General features: G+C 42.9%; 1 protein-coding gene across 1 annotated transcript in view; it reads left to right on the forward strand.

Moving 5' to 3' along the window:
- The first annotated feature begins 6250 nt into the window (after window positions 1–6250).
- TNN (tenascin N) overlaps window positions 6251–19965 on the forward strand; it is a 73538-nt gene continuing 59823 nt past the window's right edge. Inside the window, exons 1-4 of the mRNA XM_036753168.1 lie at window positions 6251–6662; window positions 10576–10950; window positions 11303–11566; window positions 19467–19652. Coding sequence (XP_036609063.1) covers window positions 6251–6662; window positions 10576–10950; window positions 11303–11566; window positions 19467–19652 — 1237 coding nt within the window. The remainder of the gene's footprint in view (window positions 6663–10575; window positions 10951–11302; window positions 11567–19466; window positions 19653–19965) is intronic.

The raw sequence follows: 19965 nt of genomic DNA on the forward strand, positions 1-19965 counted from the left end.
AGAAAGTTTGGAAGGAAATACAGACAAGAGGATGTTTTGAAGGTAACATCAAATTTATTCTTATTAACTAGCTTCTCGTTAGTCTGTGCACAGCCCATCTAGGGAGTCCCACAGGAGTGGAATTGATCTCTCCTCCATAAACTACCATTTCTGTCCCTAGACAGGGATAACTTTAAATCCTTCCCTTGAGATGTGAAGTCAGTGTAACCAGGAAAGACCAGACCCAAGCCAAGCAGGTTCATGTATCATGTATTCATGTATTCATTCAGGTCTCTTCCTCACTGTGTGTATTATGTGTATGAGAAGAGAAGTGGGATGGGTGGCAAAATGGAATGCTTCATTGCTGGGTGGAGGAATGCCTGGGATAAAGCTCCCTTGCCCTGTCCTGGTTATGGCTAGCATTTATACAGTGCTTTAACATTTCCAAAGTACTTTACATATGTTATCTCATTTGAACCACACAACAGCCCTGTGAGTAAGGGCTCATTTTGCAGATCCTCCATTTTGCAGACGAAGAAACTGAGGCTGAGAGTCTTAGAGTTTTACTCATCTGCAAAATAATGCTGGCCAGATGAACTCTAAGGTCTCCTTCAGATATAAATCCTACAGTCCTCACTTGAGAGATGAGGAAATGTGGGAGATGAAGTTAAATTCCAGAGGTTACACAGCTTGTTGGCTATTTTATTGGCTAAACAGAGCAGGTGACCTGACTCGGGGCCATGATGCCCTTTTCTCTGAGCGTGTAGTAATCACAGAACTTTGCAAAGTACTTTCTGTATAGCAACCCTGTGAGGTTGGTAATACAAGGACAGTTATCCCCATTGTGGGAAGCAGAGGCCAAGGGTCATAGAGGATAAGGGATTTGCTTAAGGTCACACAAATAAATGTCAGAGCCAGGATTTGATCCCAGCTTTCCTGACTCTGAAGTGAGTAGTCTTTCCTCTCTGTGACATTGCCTTTTTTTTAAACACCATCCTGCCTCTCAAGCACTGGATGGTTTCTGGTTCCTGTCAGGAAAAGCATGTTGCTGACAGACAGTTGTGGCGTTCTAATACCTGGCCAAGGTGTCACAGTCTTAATTATCTTGATAATTCAAGCCCAACCCCCCATGACCTTCTGCCTGTTGAAATTAAAGAGGAAGTTTGGCCTGGATTATCCAGAAAAAAAAATGGACTCAGTTTTGGATTCTGCTTGGCCCCCAAGTTCAGGGCCCCACTCAAAAATACTAATTTTTTTTTGAGTCGGCTGGATTTGATATTCATTTGACTTTGACCATGGGATTTCCACAGTTGCCATGGTAACATTTATAAAAATAAATAGAGTATCGAGTTATGGATATGACACTGAGGGAAAGTCAATACATTCTGAGTGGTTTCCCGATCTAAACGCAGGTCAGCACCTTGTTACTTTAGCCAAAGGCCATTGCAAAGTCAGCAAAATTAGATCAATGGGACCAAGGTGCAGAGAAAGAATCTGAATGAGCTCAGAGGGAGAGTAAAAGGCTTTTTCCCATAGGGAGCAGCTTGACCCTCATCCTGTAACGATGTGGGAGCAGGGTCAGACTTCCATCGCAAAGCACAATAGACACGTTCTCGTGGCGCTAGGATGCTAGACCCTTAGCTGCCTCAGCTGATGCGTTAAATGTTTGGTGGATAAGAGTCTTACCTTGGTCAGGAAGTTTGAATCTTGACCCTTGCGGCTGTAACTCTGGGAAGCCCTCAGGATTGCTACATCTCTTTTGGATGTGAACGAATAACAACTTGTTTGCTAAGGACTGTTAGATTCCTTAGGGGAAGAAACGTCTTGGCAAAAGGAAAGTGTGTGTGTGTGTGTGTGTGTGTGTGTGTGTGTGTGTGTGTTGGGAGGGGCAGATAGGGGAGTGGGAACAGGGTTGTCAAAAACATAGACAAGGTCCTGCCATTAGTCCATTTGTCTCCCTAAAATGTCAGGATCTGCTACTGGTTATTATGAACATGTCTTTCTCTGCGGCCATCAGACATTTTCTTGAAAGTTAAAACATTGATATCAATTTTCCCATCCCATTGAAGCAAATGTCTTTAGTTCTTGTTGAGTTTAGAATGAGCAGTATTTTAAACCTGATTTTCTAGCAGTGTTTGAAACCAGTTATTGGGCAATTCTGATACTCCCGTGGGTTGGAATAAAAGGCTAAAGTAGAATTTCACAGGTGAAGAGACTGAGGCGTGGATTGGGGAAATAACTAGAATCACATACTCAGTAGGAAGAGAGATGGAGATTATGTATAATGCATTGGTGTCTGCCCAAATGCTTAGACCATTAGGAATATCTTCCTAAGTGACTCTTTTGGAAATCACGGATAGGAGAGTTCTTCTAAAACCAGAAATGGTACCCTCATTTATACCAATTTGTGGTTAATGGTAATTTTGGGGTGAGGAGGGAGGGAGAAAACCCTGTCATTAAATATAAATATCTGTAGCAGTGGCTAGGAATTGGTTTCAACTCTTTGTTCAGGGCAGACAGTATTATTCATCCCTATCCCAGTGTGCCAGTTTCTTTTCAGAGAATTTGAATTGAAAGTAAGTCATCTAACCACTGGTTTGGAGGAGTCATCTACCATCCCCCTGTCCCTAGTTAGACCTTTATCTAAACTAGGAGTTCTTAACCTTTTTTCATGTGTGTGACATGGACCCATTTGATAGTCTTGGTGAAGCATATAATGTTTTTGAGTGCATAAGATAAAATAAATAGAATTATAAAGGAAGCCAATCATAGTGAAATATAATTATCAAAATATTTCTTTTTGAGGCAATTATGGTTGACTTGCTCAGAGTTGAACAGCTTGTAAGTGTTTGAGACTAGATTTGAACTCAGGTTCTCCTGACTTCAGGGCTGGTGATCTATCTACTGTGCCACCTAGCTGTTCCCTATCAAAATATATGTTTTTTTTTAAATTCACAGATCCCAGGTTAATAACCCTGCACTAAACCATCCCAGACAGACAGTAGTTTCTCCAGTTTTATCCAATAGTTGAACAATTTAATACTCTCCAGTGTTCCCCCGGGGAAAGGAAGTCTATAACTACTCACGTTAACAAGCCACTTCTTTGATGGGAAAAAGTTTCAATTGATCTGTAGTTTGTCTTTCAATGAGACAGGAATTATCGATGCCAAGAGAGAAGAGCCATAGGCTTTACTGATTGACTAATACAGCACTAAGTGGCATTTCTGTAGATGATCACATTTGAGCTTCATGGAATCACTGGGAAGTGGTGTTATTATTTTATAAGTGAGGATCCTGAGGCTTAGACTGGCCCATGCTCATACAGCTAGCAAATATCAAAGAAAGGATTTGAATCCAGATTTTCCTGACTCCAAGGCCAATGGTCTAGCCACTATAATAAGATGCCTTGAAAATTCTAATAAAATACCCACAAAATGCCTTGAATCCCTCACTTTCAAAAGAAAACCCTTTTAAATTTAACAGGGAAGAAAACATTCACCTTATTTAATGAGCCTCTTAATGGATTCTTTCAGCGCATGTACACTAACCCAGACTGAGGCTGCCTGTGGGGAGGAGACAGCAAGGAATGATCTCATTTAGTTGGCGATCAAGAGGGCTGAACTCATAGATCTTCTCCCAAGAAAATGGAGATCAACTTGTGTTTGGAGTCTTACTATTCATAGCATCTCATGTCCCTTCAATGCTATCCTGGGCAGAACTAGAGAAATTATGGGTGAAAAGACCTACTAGATATCATCTCTGTTGCCTAGGAACCTAGCAGGGAAGTTTTACAATACATATCTGTGGGATTTCCATTACATTTCCTGGGAAACAATTTCTCATTTTAATAGTCCTTAAAATTAGGAAAATCTTCTTCATCCATTAGTGGTACATCTTTGAACCACTAATTTCTATTTCCCCCTCCATCTGTCCCCTTCTCTCACCAACAGACATCTGCCTATGCTAAGAAATTTGGTTACATCACTCCCTTCCCTACATGTTAAAACAACAAGGAAAATCTCTTTCCTTTAGAGTGTTGGGTGGAAAATTCAGAAGAATTCTTTTTTTCCTTATGCACTTGACAGATGTGCTAGGTTGAAAAGGTCCCCTTGCTCCCCAATTTCTTTTGAGCAATTGGCCTGCCCAGGAAAATCTGAGAATGATGTGTGGAATCTTTAGGACTGTAATTAGCAAGGACATCATGTTGCAGCTGAGGATGACAAGTAACACTGGGGGCTAATGCTAGGGTTTCTAGGGGTTCTCATCTTCCAGTCTCCAAAAACAAACATTGTAAGGGAAGGTTTTGGGCAGCCCTGCTGTGGTTTATGGCAAGAGTTTGTGGGCTATTTTGCATTGATTCAAAACTTCTTTAGAAAGCCATCTGCACTCGATTTGTGTCTAAGAAGATTAGTGAGATGAAAAGGACAGGGAGAGAGGAGGAGTTAACTTTTACAGCTTTGTTTTTGACCAGAAAGGGGGAGTTTTTGACAGTGGCACGCAGTAGGTGCTTACTTGCTGTCAATGAATGAATGATTTGGATGATCCTAATGTAAATGACTGCCAAATCTATATTTCTGGCCCTAGTTTCTCTCATGAGTTCCACATCTCTATTTATAGGATATTTTTAAATGGATGTCCCCAAAGCATCTCAACCTCAGTATTTCCAAAACAGAACTTACTATTTCATCTCCCCTCCCCAACCATCTAATCCCTCTACTTTTTATCTTTCTTGTCACTGTTCAAGGTATCGCCATCCTCCCATTTATCCAGGATTGTAACCTCAATGTCATCCTCAACTCTTCACTCTTACTCAATCTACAATTCCAAACAATTCTCAAATCTTGTTGTATCCATTTCCATGACATCTCTCATATACATCTCCTCCTCCCTGCTCAGACAACCAACATCCTATCTCAGTCCTTCATCACGTCTTGCCTGGACTGTGGCCATAGGCCCCCAACTCATTTCTCTGGCTCAAGTCTCCCCCCCCCACTCTAATCTATCCTCCATGCAGCTGCCAAAGTGATCTTTCTAAAGTATAAATGTGACTGTGCCACCCTCCCCTCACTAAATAAGTTCCACTGGTTCCTTATGACCTCTAGAATCAACTATAAACCCCACTTTTTTGGAACTTAAATCCTGACCCCTTCTTATCTTAATGGTCTTCTTACACATTACTCCCATCCATGCACTCAACGGTTCCTCATAAACAACACTCCATGTCCATCTCCATGCATTGGCTATCCTTCATGTCTCTGCTTCTTGGCATCCCTGGTTTCCTTCAATTCAGCTCAAGCACAGTTTACTACAGGAGCCCTTTCCTCCCTCCTCTCCCCATTCCAGTTGCTAGTACCTTCTCCTCAATGATTATCTTGTATTTGCTTTGTATGGATCTTGTACATACCTATATGTACATGTTGCTTCTCCCATTAGAATATAAGCTCCTTGAGGGCAGACAATATTTTTCTTTTTCTTTATATCTCTAGCAATTAGCACCATGCTTTGAACATAGTAAGTATTTAGTAAATGCTTGTTGGTTGATTTATTAATTAATTCACACTCTCCAAAATTCCCCAGGCATCCCAAAGTAGTTGCAGAATTCTACTTCTGAGAGGATGGAGTATTAATTGGTAATTGGTAAAGAATCAGATTGACTTTTCAGCGTTATTGCTGGGTTAGCACAAGAGTAGTATTTAAAATCTAGTTGATTTTTAAGACCTCTAAGTTACATGTCAATGTAGTCTGGTTCTGATCTATTTCAACTTGGTAGCAACCTAGAGTTATAGCAAAACAGGATGGGGAGGTAGTTTGTGGTACTCAGAGGAAATGAATTGTGGACTTGCATCCACTGCTTGAGGTTAAAGGTCTATGTCATCAGCCTCCCAGGGGCTGTGGGTCTTATGATGGCAGTGGAAGAAGGACAGCAGATATCTGGGCTCAACATCCTGCTCTGGGAAGCTACCAGGAGATAGTGGACCAATGTGTTGCGTCATGTCCATGGAAATTCCTGAAATCCGTAAATGAGGCTTGGGGAGGGGGGTGGTGTCAAAAGACCTAGGTTTGAGTCCTAGTTTTGCTACTTACTGGCTGTGTGACTGTGGGCAAATCAATCGACTTTTCTGGTTCTCCGTTTCCTCATCTGTAAAGTATGTGGTGGGGCTGGACACAATGGCCTCTAACTGCCACTCTATGGTCCTATGACTCTCTTTATTTCTTTCTCCGGATACAGGCCTCCAGGAAGAATCTACTCTCCTCTGCTCCAAGGAAGCCCATGATGGGTTTCTACCATATATTTTATTTCCCTTTGGGGCTCTTGCTCTGGTCCATACAACAGACAGCATCAGCTCCAGCAATTCCTGACCCTGTCATCTGCAGCAATCAAGAGAAGCAGGTCATGTTTAGCCACACCTACAAGATTGATGTACCGAAGTCCTCCCTGATCCAGGTGGAGGCTGATCCTGAACCACTCAGAGATGATGGGGGAAGGCTGCTCCTCCCTGGGGAGGCTGGCGAAGAACAGAATATCATCTTCCGGCACAATATCCGCCTTCAGACCCCAAGGGGAGACTGCGAATTGTCAGGCAGCCTCCAGGACCTGTTGGCCCGGGTGAAGAAGCTGGAGGAAGAGATGGCAGAGATGAAGGAGAAGTGTGGTACCCAGCAGTGCTGCCAGGGAGCCCCAGGTAAATGCATGTCCTGTCTTCTGAAGGATGGTTCCAGTGTGAGCCATGGTCCATAATGCCTGTGGCATTCCAGGTCCTTGGGTCCTCATGGGTGCTGTCGTCCTGTGCATAGACAGGAGCTTCATGGTAACAGCTGCTGGGAACATGAGACCTCTAAGACCTCAGGTTCCAGACCTCTGGAATTGGATTTCAGTCAAGAATTACCCAGCTACATATTTAGTTCATGACCTAACAGGAGGTCTCATTAGTGCCCTGAAATCATGGCAGATGGTTTTATTGATCAGAGCTCTTCAGTCTTTTCTAAATGCTTCCATTTTAGGATATGGCCAATGTGGGAATTTGTTTTGCTGAACTATATTGCAAAGGTTTTCTCGGAGCAAAGGGAAGACGGGAAAGAGAGAAAATAAATGTTTGCTAATTGAAAAAAAATCCAATTTAGTAATTATTAAAAAAAAAAAGAATTCCCCAACTGGTCATATAGTCAGCTATCTGACATAGTGGAGAGAAGGCCAGACTTGGAGTTAGGAAGATCTGCATTTAGAACTTGGCTCAGATACTTACCAGACATGTGACCCTGGGCAAGCCTTTTAACCTTTCTCAGCCTCAGTTTCCTCATATATAAAATTGGGATTAATAACAGCACCTTCCTCACAGGGTTGTTGTGAGAAACAAATGAGATACAAAATATAAAAAGCACTTTTCAAACCTTAAGGTTCTATATAAACGTTAGCTATTATCATTCCCTACAAATCCCGTGTTAGCCCCAAGGAAGATGTTAACCGTCTGAGTTACAAACAGTAATAGAGCTCTATTTTTTAATTAAAAACAAACAAACAGGCCCCAAATGTTGACTCAGATATTATATGCCGTTTTGCATATTATCTTACTTAAAATGTAAATGCTGTTTATTTCATACAGATAAATCTTGCTTAGAAGTCTCTTAGGGCTGGAAGGGATCATAATATACCTCACCCTGTTTACCTCAGTTCCTCATCTGTAAAATGAGCTGGAGAAGGAAATGGCAAACCACTCTGGTGTCTCTGCCAAGAAAACTCCAAATGAGGTCACGGAGAGCGGATCATGAATGAAACGACACAATAACAACGACAAACCCCCCTCATTTTAAAAATGGGGAAACTGAAAGCTGGAGAGGTGACACAGATCACCCAAGGTTACAGCAGGGCCTGAATTCAAAGCCAGGTTTTCTGCCACCGGTCTAGTACTCCTTCCATTGGGCCACACTGCCTTGCCTCCAATGGACCTTGCTGCTTTCTCCCTAGTGTTCTATGGCCTTCCCCCTCCAAATGTGTCCAGTAGGTAACCCTTTTCCTTGGGGCTCCCACATCCTCCGAGTCTTTATTTACAATGCTACCCACCTCTGTGTGGTGTCAGTTTGGTTGGACTCCACCTAGAGTTAAGACAGAGGCCTGAACAGATGCGTCTTGAGGAGAGGGCAAAGTTAGTGTGGGAAAATGATGTGAATAAAAAGTGGCACTTCAGGGGCCACCACGTCTCTGAGAAGGTAAAGTAAGTCATAGACCCTTTCCCAGCAAAATTAATATGAGTGAGGGGTGTGGGTGGGGTGGTCTATTTTTGGTGGATTACTCCGTACTCAGGCTATTTCTAAATCCTCATGTTTCTGAAGGAGCTAGGCTTCCTTCCCCCTCTTATACATTCCCTCCCCCCCCCCCCCCCATTACCACATCAGCTGAGATCTGTCCCCTAGTTTCCTGATTTTTCCTCAAATAGAGTCCTAAAGTATCGGTACTAGACTGGAAGCCCAGACTCAGAGAACAGGGATTTCTTGGTAACTGAGGCAGGGAGTCTTTCTTTTCATTCCAAGCTCTGGGTTTCAATGATGAGAGATGCCATGTCTAGGTCATTTGGTCCCACAGCTGACTGGCCTCCTCTCACTGTACTCTGTGCTATTGTGGTCTATCTTCTTTTTTTTTTTCCAAATTAGGGCCCAATTAGATTCCCCTCTGACTGAAAGTTAACAAAACCCACCTTGATTAGTTGAGGTAGAAAGAGAGGTGTAATAACATCCTTAATATAATGCACATGGAGTCATTATACATGGGATACAGATGTTCCAAAAGGAAGGGAAGATGGTCATAGTCCATTTTGGAAGTTCATTGTAGGAAGAAAGGGAGGTGATATAGGAAACAGGAGAGGGCATGAGAAGACAGGAAGTCATGGAGGGCTTGACCATCTGCAATGTGGAGGCAAGGATGAGGGCACATAGAGATTTGAGACCTTATTTCCACTGTTAATCCACCCATCACTCAATTCTGACTATAGGCACAGTGAAAACTGACATCTGTGGGGAAAAAAAACCCTGCGTCTGGTTAATCCCCCCAAAAGATATGTTTATCCCTGGATAATCATGGGATTTAGAGTAGGAAGGGAACTTTGGGTTCAATCTAGTCTATCTCTCTCATTTTACACATGAGAAAACCAAGGCTCAGAAAAGTGAAGAAACTTTTCCATGGACACAGAGGTATCAGCAGAGTTAGATTTTGAATCCAGATCTTCTGTCTCCAGAGCCAGGGTTCTTTTTACTATTTTACACAAGCCACCTGGCTGTTTTGTACCATCTTCTAGTTGGTCTGAACCACCACCCCTGAATTTTATTTGGCCTTAGTTCAGAGAGCAGGATCCTAGCCTTCTCAGTTTTATGTAACAAGTAAAAGCAGGATTCCTTGGTTTACCAACCAGGAGACCTGAACTCTAGTTAAGCCATCAATCCTGGGGAAAATAGTCCCTGCCTCTTTCTGTGATTAAGTTCTTCTTTGTATTTATTCAGTAATCTAACATCTCTCAAAGCAGTTAGAGTCCCTTTTGCAACAGGTAGAAAATAAGAAAACCCTAGGGTAGGAATAAGAAAATTATTGGATCCTAATCTTGTCACTATCACAGCTGTGTGACTGTGGACTTCACTTGACCTTTCTGGTGCTCAGGTCTCTCATAAAAAAAATGGGATGATAACTACATCGCTTACCTCATGACATGTTTGGAGGGATCAAATGAGCTGATGCATACGAAAGCATTTTGAAAACTTTAAATTAGGGCCATGTAAATAGAAGGTATGAGGATTAGCCCTATGGTTTCTTTGGAATAGGGATCTCCCAGATGAGGAAACCCCTTCCTCTTGGTGCAGCTCAGCACCTCCTCTTAAATAGATCACCTTAGAGAGTTGATTACAGGTATTCATCATTCTAAGGTTAGCTCTCTATTCCTCGTATCATATTGCCTCTCATAAATGTGAGTTATTATAATAATGTATTATGGATTTACCATAAGAGGCAACCATTGTGTAACAGATAGAGAATTGACCTTGGAGTTACAATTCTCTGTTACTATATGTTGTAGGGCAGATGCTGGTCTATATTGGCACTGTGGGTTTCCTCACTGGGATTTTTCTAAACAAACAAAATCACAGATCTGGTCCCCTGTTCCCGCTCCCTCTCCCCACCCCCCTAAAAAAAGAGAGAATCACAGAGAAGGCAAAGCATCAGGAGAATTCATGTAATTGTTACTTGGAATGAGAAGAAAGGGGAAATGAGGTGGTTTGTCTAATCTTACATTGGAGAACTGAAGAAGTGGACTGAGTGATGGGTTTCATGAGAGAGTCTGAAATAGGTTGGTTTCAGGCCCTGCTTCATCGCTCCCCATGAACCACTTTTTAGTTGAGTCTTGCCCCCTACCTCTGCCTACAAATCATGCCTGAATCGATGTCAATAGATAGAACAGATGACATGAAATAGAATGTAATTTCTCTAAGATTTCCGGGGAAGAAGATTCTCAGGTATCCCTTGGTGTTTCCAAATCATCATTTTTGTTTTTCCTTTCTCCTACCTCCCCCACCCTTCTTCTCTCTTTGTTCTTTGGTACCTGATACTTTTCTGCTCAGGCCTCAGCAACCTCTGCAGTGGGCATGGAATTTTCATCCAAGACACTTGTGGATGCAGGTGTGACAAAGGCTGGGAAGGCCCTTACTGCTCCCTCCCCAGCTGTCCTGGGGGATGCAGTGGCCATGGGCGCTGTGTGGATGGCCAATGCATTTGTGATGAGCCCTACATTGGTGAGGACTGTGGCTACCTACCCTGCCCTGAGAACTGTAGTGGGAATGGAATCTGCGTGAGGGGTGTTTGCCACTGCTACGAGGATTTCACATCAGAGGACTGCAGTGAGAAGAGATGTCCCAATGACTGCAGCGGCCATGGCTTCTGTGACACAGGAGAGTGTTACTGTGAGGAGGGCTTCACTGGCCTGGACTGCTCGCAGGGTGAGAACCACCTCTTCCCAGGCCATTCCTATTCCAACTTTTCCTCCCTCCTCTTCCTCCTCTCTGTCCTCTCCTTTCTCTCCCTTTCCATCTTCCTTCCTCCCTCTCCAATTTGTAAGTGTTCTTCTTAAAATGTGGTGCCTAAAACTGTACATAAGACTCTAGATGTGGTCTGACCATGTCAAAGTACCCTGGGACTATCATGTCCCTTGTTTTTAGACATTGCTTGCCTTCCTCAGTTACCTTTTTGGGTTCTCTGCTAGCCTCCAGGAAAGGACTGAGGATTTGGGAGGTGCTTAATAAATTCATACTGATGGATTCCTCTGTCTCTCCCCACTCCTTTTGTTTCTAGTTTCTACTCCTCAGAGTCTGCACCTACTCAAAAGCACTGAGGACTCTCTGCTGGTGAACTGGGATCCAGAAGTGGATGTAGACCATTACCTGCTCAGCTATTATCCCTTGGGGGCAAATACTTTGATGAAGCAGATTAAAGTCCCCAAAGATCAGCTGAGTTACGAGATTCAGAACCTGAAGCCCAGCACCAAGTACATTATCAACTTACGCAATGTGAAAAAGGGGACTTCCAGTAACCCACAGCATCTGCTGGCCTCTACAGGTAAGGGACATAGGGATGGCAGGCTATGAGAAGACCCTCACTTTGCTCTCTACCACCAAACCAAATCAAAAATCATCCAAGCCCAAACTTTGTATCTGTTAGCAACCAACAAAGTAAGTAGATAGATAGACAGACAGAGAAGACATTTATTTAGCACTTACTATATATCAGGCACTGATCAATCCCCCTTAGATCAATACAGATTTTATTATCTGGCTCTCACATTTAGGCAGCTAAGTGTCCTGACCTGTGCCTAAATTCTAAGGTTTCTTAAGGGATTCTTAACCTGGGATCCATGAACTTGTTTTAAAAGGCATTTTGACAAGTGTATTTCAAGATAATTGGTTTCCTTTGTATCTTATTTTATGCATTTAGAAACATTATTTTGAGAAGGGTCCATAGGTTTCACCAGAATGCCAGAGTGATCCATGATAGCAAAAAGGTTGCCTCTGAGACTAACTTGTGAGGTTTTAGATTGGGTAAGCCTTGGAAGCCTGCAGCACCTTAATGTTGGAAGTGCAAAGGAGGTGGGATTTATTCCCTACACATAATCAGCTTCTCACACCGAGTGAAACTTCTTAGGGTACACTGAGATGCCCGAGGGGTCCTGGAACACCAACCCCAGACCCTATGCCCTCAACATCTTGAGTGGCTATGGCCTTCTTGGGCCCACCTCAGTTGTGGTTTGGTACTGGAGGGCCCAAGCAGCTCCTGAGTCACACCTAGATTTGAGGTCAAAGTTGAGCCACCCCATGCATGACACTGTTAGGCAGAAGACTTAAGTGTTGCCTAATTTGACTTTACTTCAAGGATCTGTAAAGGCATTCAAGGTAGGCATGACCACAGGGAGCAAGCCTTATTGGCCTTGGTAGATGGTCTTCATGAGTTGTTGTTGTTGAGATTGGGAAATTCATCATCCAGCCACCAGCCTGCTCCAAACTTAGCTGGGCTGGTCCTCAGGTACCAGCCACAGTCCATTACTAGGCCAATGCTCAGAGCCTGTCCAGTCTGGTAAGACTTGCCAGAGCTTATGCTTTGCTGGCAGAGCTCTACAGGGTCATTGTCATGTCGCCTCGATTCAATGAGGAATGCTAGCACAAATCTTACCTTGGGGGGGAAAAAGGAAAAATAAGCATTGAGTGACTTGGCAACCCCCGGCATGGAATTTGTTCTTCCCTGTTACTACAAATACTTCACAAGGAAGAAGATTGGAGATTCAATTGGCTCCTCTTCCTAGGTGGTAATCGATTGATAAGCATTTATTAAGCACCTACAGTGTGACAAGCACTGTAGTGGGTGCTGAGAATACAAAAGAAAAAGATAAAATGGTTCCTGCCCTCAAGGAGTTTGCATTCTATTGGGGAGACTATATACATATATGCATATATGTATAAACACACGCATATACACACATACATGTATATACATATATATAAGCACATATGTATTATATGTATATGGAGTATACAAAATCAACAAGGGAAGAGTTCTGGTGGTTGGAAAGGTCATAAAGGCCCTCGTGTTAAGCCAAGTCCTGAAGGAAACCAGGGATACCAGGAAGCAGAGGAAAGGAAGGACTGTGTTCCCGGCATGGGGTACAGCTTATACAGAAGCAAGGATATAGGAGGTGGGATTTCATTTGAGAGGAACAACAAAAAGTCCCAGTTAGACTGTAGAATACTTGAAGAGGAGCAATTTCTAATAAATAAGATTGGAGAGGGCTGTTAGAGCCGAGTTCTAAAGGACTCTAAGATGCTGAACAATATAGTCCAGTCTATAATGGAAAGAGGACCTGGGTTCAGATCCTCCCTTTTCTACTTTATTCCTTGTGTGACCTTAGGTAAGTCACTCGACTTCAGTTTCTTCATCTGTAAGTTGAGAGGGTTGCACTATATGACCTTTGAGGTCCCTCCCAACTCTAAATATCGCTTTGGCGTTATGTGGAGAATGGACTGAAGAGGGGAGAGACCGGAGGAAGGAAGCTCAAATTGGAGGCTAGTTCAGTATTATTGATGACAATACTAATAGCCAGCATTTATGTAGTGCTTAAAGCTCTTTACATTCATTATCTCATATGATTCTTGCAACAACTCTGTGAGGTATGTGTTATTATTAAGTTCGTTTTACAGATGAGGAAATTGGGGGTGAGAAAGGTTAGTCACTTAACCCGGAATAAGTCAAGATGAAGGGAGAAGCCCCTTATTATGTCTCCCTTTCAAATAGCTAGAAGATAAAAAAGTGCTAGCTTAAGAATGATTAAAGAGCATCTGAAAACTGTCTGGTTGATACCCTTGGTTTCAGGCAGAGTAGGTGGCACTTCGACCATTTTAGGCTAATGAGTAGCAATCTATTTCCGAAAGATCTTAAGAGGAAGAAGGTTTGAATAATCTCCCTTGCACCAAAAACTCATAAAATTCTCTAACCACGAAATTTGTCTTTATGTCTCTCCTGATTCAAGTTAAACCCATTTTCTCTGGCTTTGTCCCCAGGGAGAACTTGGCTTGGGAGTCACTTTCTCTAAAATGTTTTCAAATACAATTATTAAGTTTCTGCTATTCTGTTTGAAAAATCATCCCAATTTCTTCGAACTTATCCTTCTTTCTTAACCTTTTTCATTAGTCTTCCCTGGAATCATCTCAAGTTTTTTCCCTCTTAGGTCAAATCTCTAAGGAAAAATTCGCATTTAAAAATTATTTGTATCTTTTGTTTTTATATCACCTTAATTTCTGGTACATCCTTCCCTCTACCCTGACTTGGCAAACCATCCTATGTAATGAAGGACAACAAAAAAAGAGGAAAAAACCCACTTGAGTAAAAGTTACTGATTCTGACAGTATATGTTGTGTTCTAAACCCACACTCTCCTACCTCTGCGAAAGGGAAGGGGTTATATTTTCTCCTCATTCCTTCTGCATTTTTTAATCTTTCTTCCCTCTCCTTCACTCCCACCTCCGATCAATTGCCAAGTCTTGCATATCTGGCATCCATCTCCTCTCCGCCTTCTCAGCCCCCATCTGTGTTCAGGCCTTCATTATCTCCAGCCTGGGCTATTGTAATAGCTCTTCAGCCTCCAGGGTCTCCTCCCTTCAATCCAGCCTCCACATAGCTGTCAAAGTGATATTCCCAAAGTGCAATCCTTACTATGTCACTCTCCTATTCAAAAAGTTTTTGCCTCTAGGATGAAATAAAAACTCTTCTGTTTAAATTTTGAAGCCCTTCATAATGTAGTCAGCCAGTATGTTATTGAGGATACCTTCAGAGTCCAGAAGACCTGAGTTCAAATCCTGTCATTGACCCATATTGTTTGTATGACCGTGATCAGAGAAGGTGCTAATCTATATTTGCAGAGGGAGTGTCTTCATTGGAAGCAATTCTCCTACTTTACAGACTTAGGACTTCTTTGCATTCTGAAAAACTATTGGGGACCACACCCCCATTCCCAGGAGTTTTTGTTTATGTGAGTCATATCTACCAGTTTCTATTAGATCTAATTAGAGCAGCATCTGATTTGAAATTAAGACATCTTTGTATTATTATGAAAATAGTTTTGACCTCAGCTGTCCTGTTTGTTGTGCTACATATAGGATATTCTATCTCTGGTTTCTCTGCTTTGGCAAAGGTTGGCCTCCATGACTGGAATACACTCTTTCCTCATGTCTACCTTGTAGAATCCCTGGTTTCCTCCAAAGCTCAGCTCAAGCGCTATCTCTCATAGGAAGCCTGTCTCAACACCCAGTTGTGAGCGCTGTCCTTCCCTATGACTCTGTATATATTTTGTATTTAATTTTCTATGTACATATTGTTTTCTGCCTAGCACAATGTCTGGCACATAGCAAACACTTAATAAATGCTGATTGAATCAATGAATGAACGAATGAAGAAAGGAACTAGGAAGGCTTGGGAACTTTTGTTGGAATTTAAAGAATGGAGAGAAATTCAGCAGATTAAGAGGGGGAGGGAAAGCATTTCAAGCATAGGCATCAGGGTGAGCAAAGGCATTTGGGGCAGGGAAGCAAGGGCCATGTTTGGGGAGCAAAGCATAGTCTAGTTCAGGGGTGGGGAATTTGTTCTGTGAAGTTTGGAGTCAAAGGGCCACACTTGAGGATCTAGAGGGCCACATGTGACCTCGAGGCTGCAGGTTCCCCAACCTGATCTAGTTTGTTTGGGAGTATAGAGTACATGGAAGAAAAGCAATACGAGATAAAAATAGGAAGTTAAGGCTAGTACAAGATTTGGAGGGTTTTGAGTGCTAGAAAAATGAATTTGAACTTTACTCCTTCGATAATAGGGAGCTACTGAAGAAATTTTGAGCAGAGGTATAATATGACTCAATTTATGTAGAAGAAAGATTATTATGGCAGTGGTATGAGGAATGGATTGGTGGGGAAGACAGGTAATGAAGTCTGGAAGACTCTTACGATAGTAGGGGCAGTTGATAATGAGGATCTTTATAAGGATAGTGGCAGTAGAGGAATGGAGAAATTCAAGAGATGTGGAGGTGCAGTCAGTAGGACTTCGAAATTGATTGGTGGTAACCTTTAAAGTTAATATTTCTTTGTAAAAGCTAGTAGGATTGTTAAGTTGCTAAATGGAATTGGGCTACAGGGGACCCACCCCTCACATTTGGGGAAACACCATCAGTGGAGTCTGGAGCCATTTGTTGAGATCTTGGACACCTTTTCCTTTTTAAGGAGTTGTGAAATGTAACCTAACCGGCCTTCGTGCAATGGGGGTCAGGGTAGCAGTGTTACGTGTAAAGTGAGGGGGCTGGGCTAGTTGACTTCCAAGTCCCCTTTAGCTCTCAAATCCTATGATCCTATGAGCTGATGGTCTTCTAATTACCAAAGCCAATGACGTTTTTCTAACCCTCATTCTCCTTTTCTTCTCCAGAGCTTTGAAAACAGTTGATCTCCCCCTCTAGCTCCTCCTATGATTTCAGTGATATCACTTTCTCCTGGTTCTTCTACCCTTCTAACCACTATTTATTTCTCTGCCCCATCCTTTAATGTGGATCTTTCCCAATGGTCTGTCCTTAGCTCTTTTCTCTTCAACGTCTTCACTCTTTCCCTTGTCTATCGAATTCATTATCATGACTATTGAATCTATATATGCAGTCCTGACCGCTTCTCACCTGTCTTATCCAGAATCACAGGATTTAAGGTTTGGGAAGGACCTCAGTAGCCATTTAATCCAACCCATACACAAAAGGAATCCCTCCTTCTGGCTTAAGTCCCAGGCACCCTGGCTTCTTCAGGCTTCCCTGCCGGGCTGCCTGGCTGCACCATCCTGCTTACAATCTGGCCACCATGGCTTGAGCTCCCGTGTCCGGTGGGGATCACCATTGGCACCTGAAACTGAGAAAGACAAATGAAAGAGAACAGAAACAAGCACCCCCAGGCTCATTTCTTAGATTTAGGGTAGAAGAGAGGGAGAGCAGGGAAAAGAAGTCCTTCACTTCTCACAGGCTTAATTAGGAGTCCTGGGCCTTGGGTGAACTGTGACCTTCACTCTCCGGGCGCAGCATGAAAGAGTGTGAGACACAAAGAGATGGACTGTCTCAGTCTTGCCTGTTTTAAGATCACCTCCTTTTCTGGGCCCATCCCAGGGGGAAGGCCTCCATGTTAGGGAATCTGTACAGGCTCTGGCAAGCCCCCTTAGAGATTCCCCTGTGTTAAGTGATCTGGGCATGCTCCAAAAGCCCCATTACATACAAATGAGAAAGTGGAGCCCCAGGAAGGTCGATATTTGCCTATTGTCACACGGACACTAAGAACTGGTGACCTTTTGGAGATATTTACAGTAGAGTGGTGGGAGCAGAAGCTAGGTCGTTAAGGTTTGGGAAATGGGTAGTGAGGAAGTGGGGTGTATGCAACCTTTTCAAGAAGTTTAGCAGTAAAGAAGGAGAAAAAAGATGGGATTATAGCTCGATGGAGTATACGACAAAGAGATGATCATTTTAAGATTGTGGTGAGATGAGTGCATTTGTAGAAGGATGGGAAGGAGCCAGTGGAGGAGAAATGAAAGACAATTCCTGGGGAATGTTTTTGGAGGAGGCCGTAAGGGACGGGACAGGGAAGAGAAAGGAGGCAGAGGGAATGGGAGATCATGCTGAAAAATGCTTTGAAATATAGGAGGTGGGTTGCTGAGGGAGTTCATGTGAAATTGCTTTAATCTTCTTAGTGAAGTAAGCAGAAGGCTAAGTCATCTGTGTACTAAGTGTTGGGCTATATTTCTGAGGGAAGGAAAATAATTGGCATAATATCTGTGGGGCATGAAATGAGTCACTGAGTGTAGGACTGGAGGATGGCAAAGCTACAGTGAGAAGCCAATTGAAGCCATATAGCATGAGTTTATAGAGGGTGAAATCAGCTCAATTTTATGACTTTCTCTGGCGACACTCAGTGTTCCTGACAGAGGAGTGGGGAAATAGGATTATTCAGACTAGCAAGGGATGGGGCAAGGGATTAAAGGTGAGAATGAGGGCAAAGAATGAGTTTGATGTTTATAAGAGTGAGAGAATGGGAAGTTGTGGAATTTGAAATGTTCTGAGTCTGGAAGACCGTACATACCCAAGAGTGGCAAGATCTAAGATCTGACTCCGTACCTTTGCACAGACCCTTGTTAAGCCTCCACATTAAAGGTTTAAGAAGAGGAAATGGAATAAAGGATTCCTAGAGATGGGTTGTTTCATGCATCCCATATGCCTAGAGTATATTTACACTTATGTTGTTGTTGTTTTAGTCGTATCCAACTCTTTGTGACCCCATTTGGGGTTTTCTTGGTAAAGGTACTAGAGTGGTTTGCCATTTCCCTCTCCAGCTCATTTTACAGATGAGGAAACTAAGGCCAACAGAGTTAAGTGACTTGCCCAGGGTCACATGGTTAGTAAGTGTCTGAGGCTGGATTTGAACTCAGGAAGATGAATTTCCTGACTCCAGGCCCGGTGCTCTGTGCACTATGGCACCACCTACCTGCCTCATGTTTACTCATCACCTCCTTGATTCTCTTGGCTGCTAGTGCTCCTCCCCATTTATCTCAGATTTATGTATTTTGTAAATACTTTCATGTCCACATTTTATCTCCCCTGTTAGAATATAAGCTCCTTTTTATCTTCATGTTCCTGTGATCTAGTAGAGGGCCTGGCATTCTGACTTAAAAAATGCTTATTGATTAGTTGATTACGGTGGCTTAAGTAGGGGAGAAGATGACGATGGAATTGGAAAAGCTGAGAAAGTGTGTGGTCAGATTGCTATGGAGGTAATCAATAGGAAATGTCTTAGACTTCTCCAAGCTAATTCTTTCTTTTTTAATTTTTAATTTTTTTTTGGAGGGAAATGGGTAGTGAGGAAGGGCAATTGGAGTTAAGTGACTTGCCCAAGTTCACACAGCTAATAATGTCAAATGTCTGAGGCCAGATTTGAACTCAGGTCCTCCTGACTCCAGGGCCAGTGCTCTACTCTCTGCACCACCTTCAAGCTAATTTTTAAACTTCTTTATCAAGGTGTCTGGACCTCATGTCTTGTAGCCAGTTCCCTGAAAGCAGAGGCAGAGACAAGTATAAAAACACAAGGAAATCTGGTCACTGTGTCGAAGTACTTTGTACCAGCCCTTGTTCCTTGATTGCGGCTCTTGGAAGACTGCCTGGCATTCTGGGCATGAAGAGAGCTGAGGGTTTGAAGGCAAAGGTCTGTTGGTAAGGGAATAGGAATGGAGGTGAACAGGAAAGAGGAAAAGGTACAATTAACATGAGCATCTTCAAGGTCTTTGTTGCAAGGTTGTCAGAGAAGTGGTGCTCATTACTTCACACACAAAGGCTTGGGAGCTGGTGGGAGATCTGTTCACGTCTCTTCATCTTACTTCCCTTTTATTTTTTTTTCTCCTTTACTCTTCTTCTGCCCTAGACACGTCTGTGATTGGCACTGCTTGGGTGACTGATGAGACAGAGTACTCCCTGGATGTGGAATGGGAGAACCCGCCTGTGGAAGTTGATTATTACAAACTCAGGTACGGCACTTTGCAAGGGCAGGAGGTGGAGGAGGTGACTGTGCCCAAGAGCAGTGACCCCAAGAGCAGATACGACATCACAGGTAAGAAAAGTTTAAATTGCTGATGGAACTTTAACTTAGTATGTGGCCTGATGTCCAGTGCAAAGACTGAGGGGATTATGGGAAAAGAGGGAATTGGTGTCTCTGAGGTTGAGGTCTGCTTCTGGGAAGCCTACTTCTCAGTAACTCAGGTGCCACACAGAGAGTACTGGGTACACTTGAAGCCTCATCCCTGAATTCCTTAGACACGATAAACTTCCTGACTGAGCTAGAACCTTCCTCTGGCTTTCAGATCCTGCCCCAATATTCTACTGATGACTGCCTTCTCTCATGTTTGCCTGCTTAGAAGGTTTCA

Source organism: Trichosurus vulpecula, chromosome 4 (genome assembly GCF_011100635.1).
Source record: "Trichosurus vulpecula isolate mTriVul1 chromosome 4, mTriVul1.pri, whole genome shotgun sequence".
In the NCBI taxonomy this organism is placed as follows: domain Eukaryota; kingdom Metazoa; phylum Chordata; class Mammalia; order Diprotodontia; family Phalangeridae; genus Trichosurus; species Trichosurus vulpecula.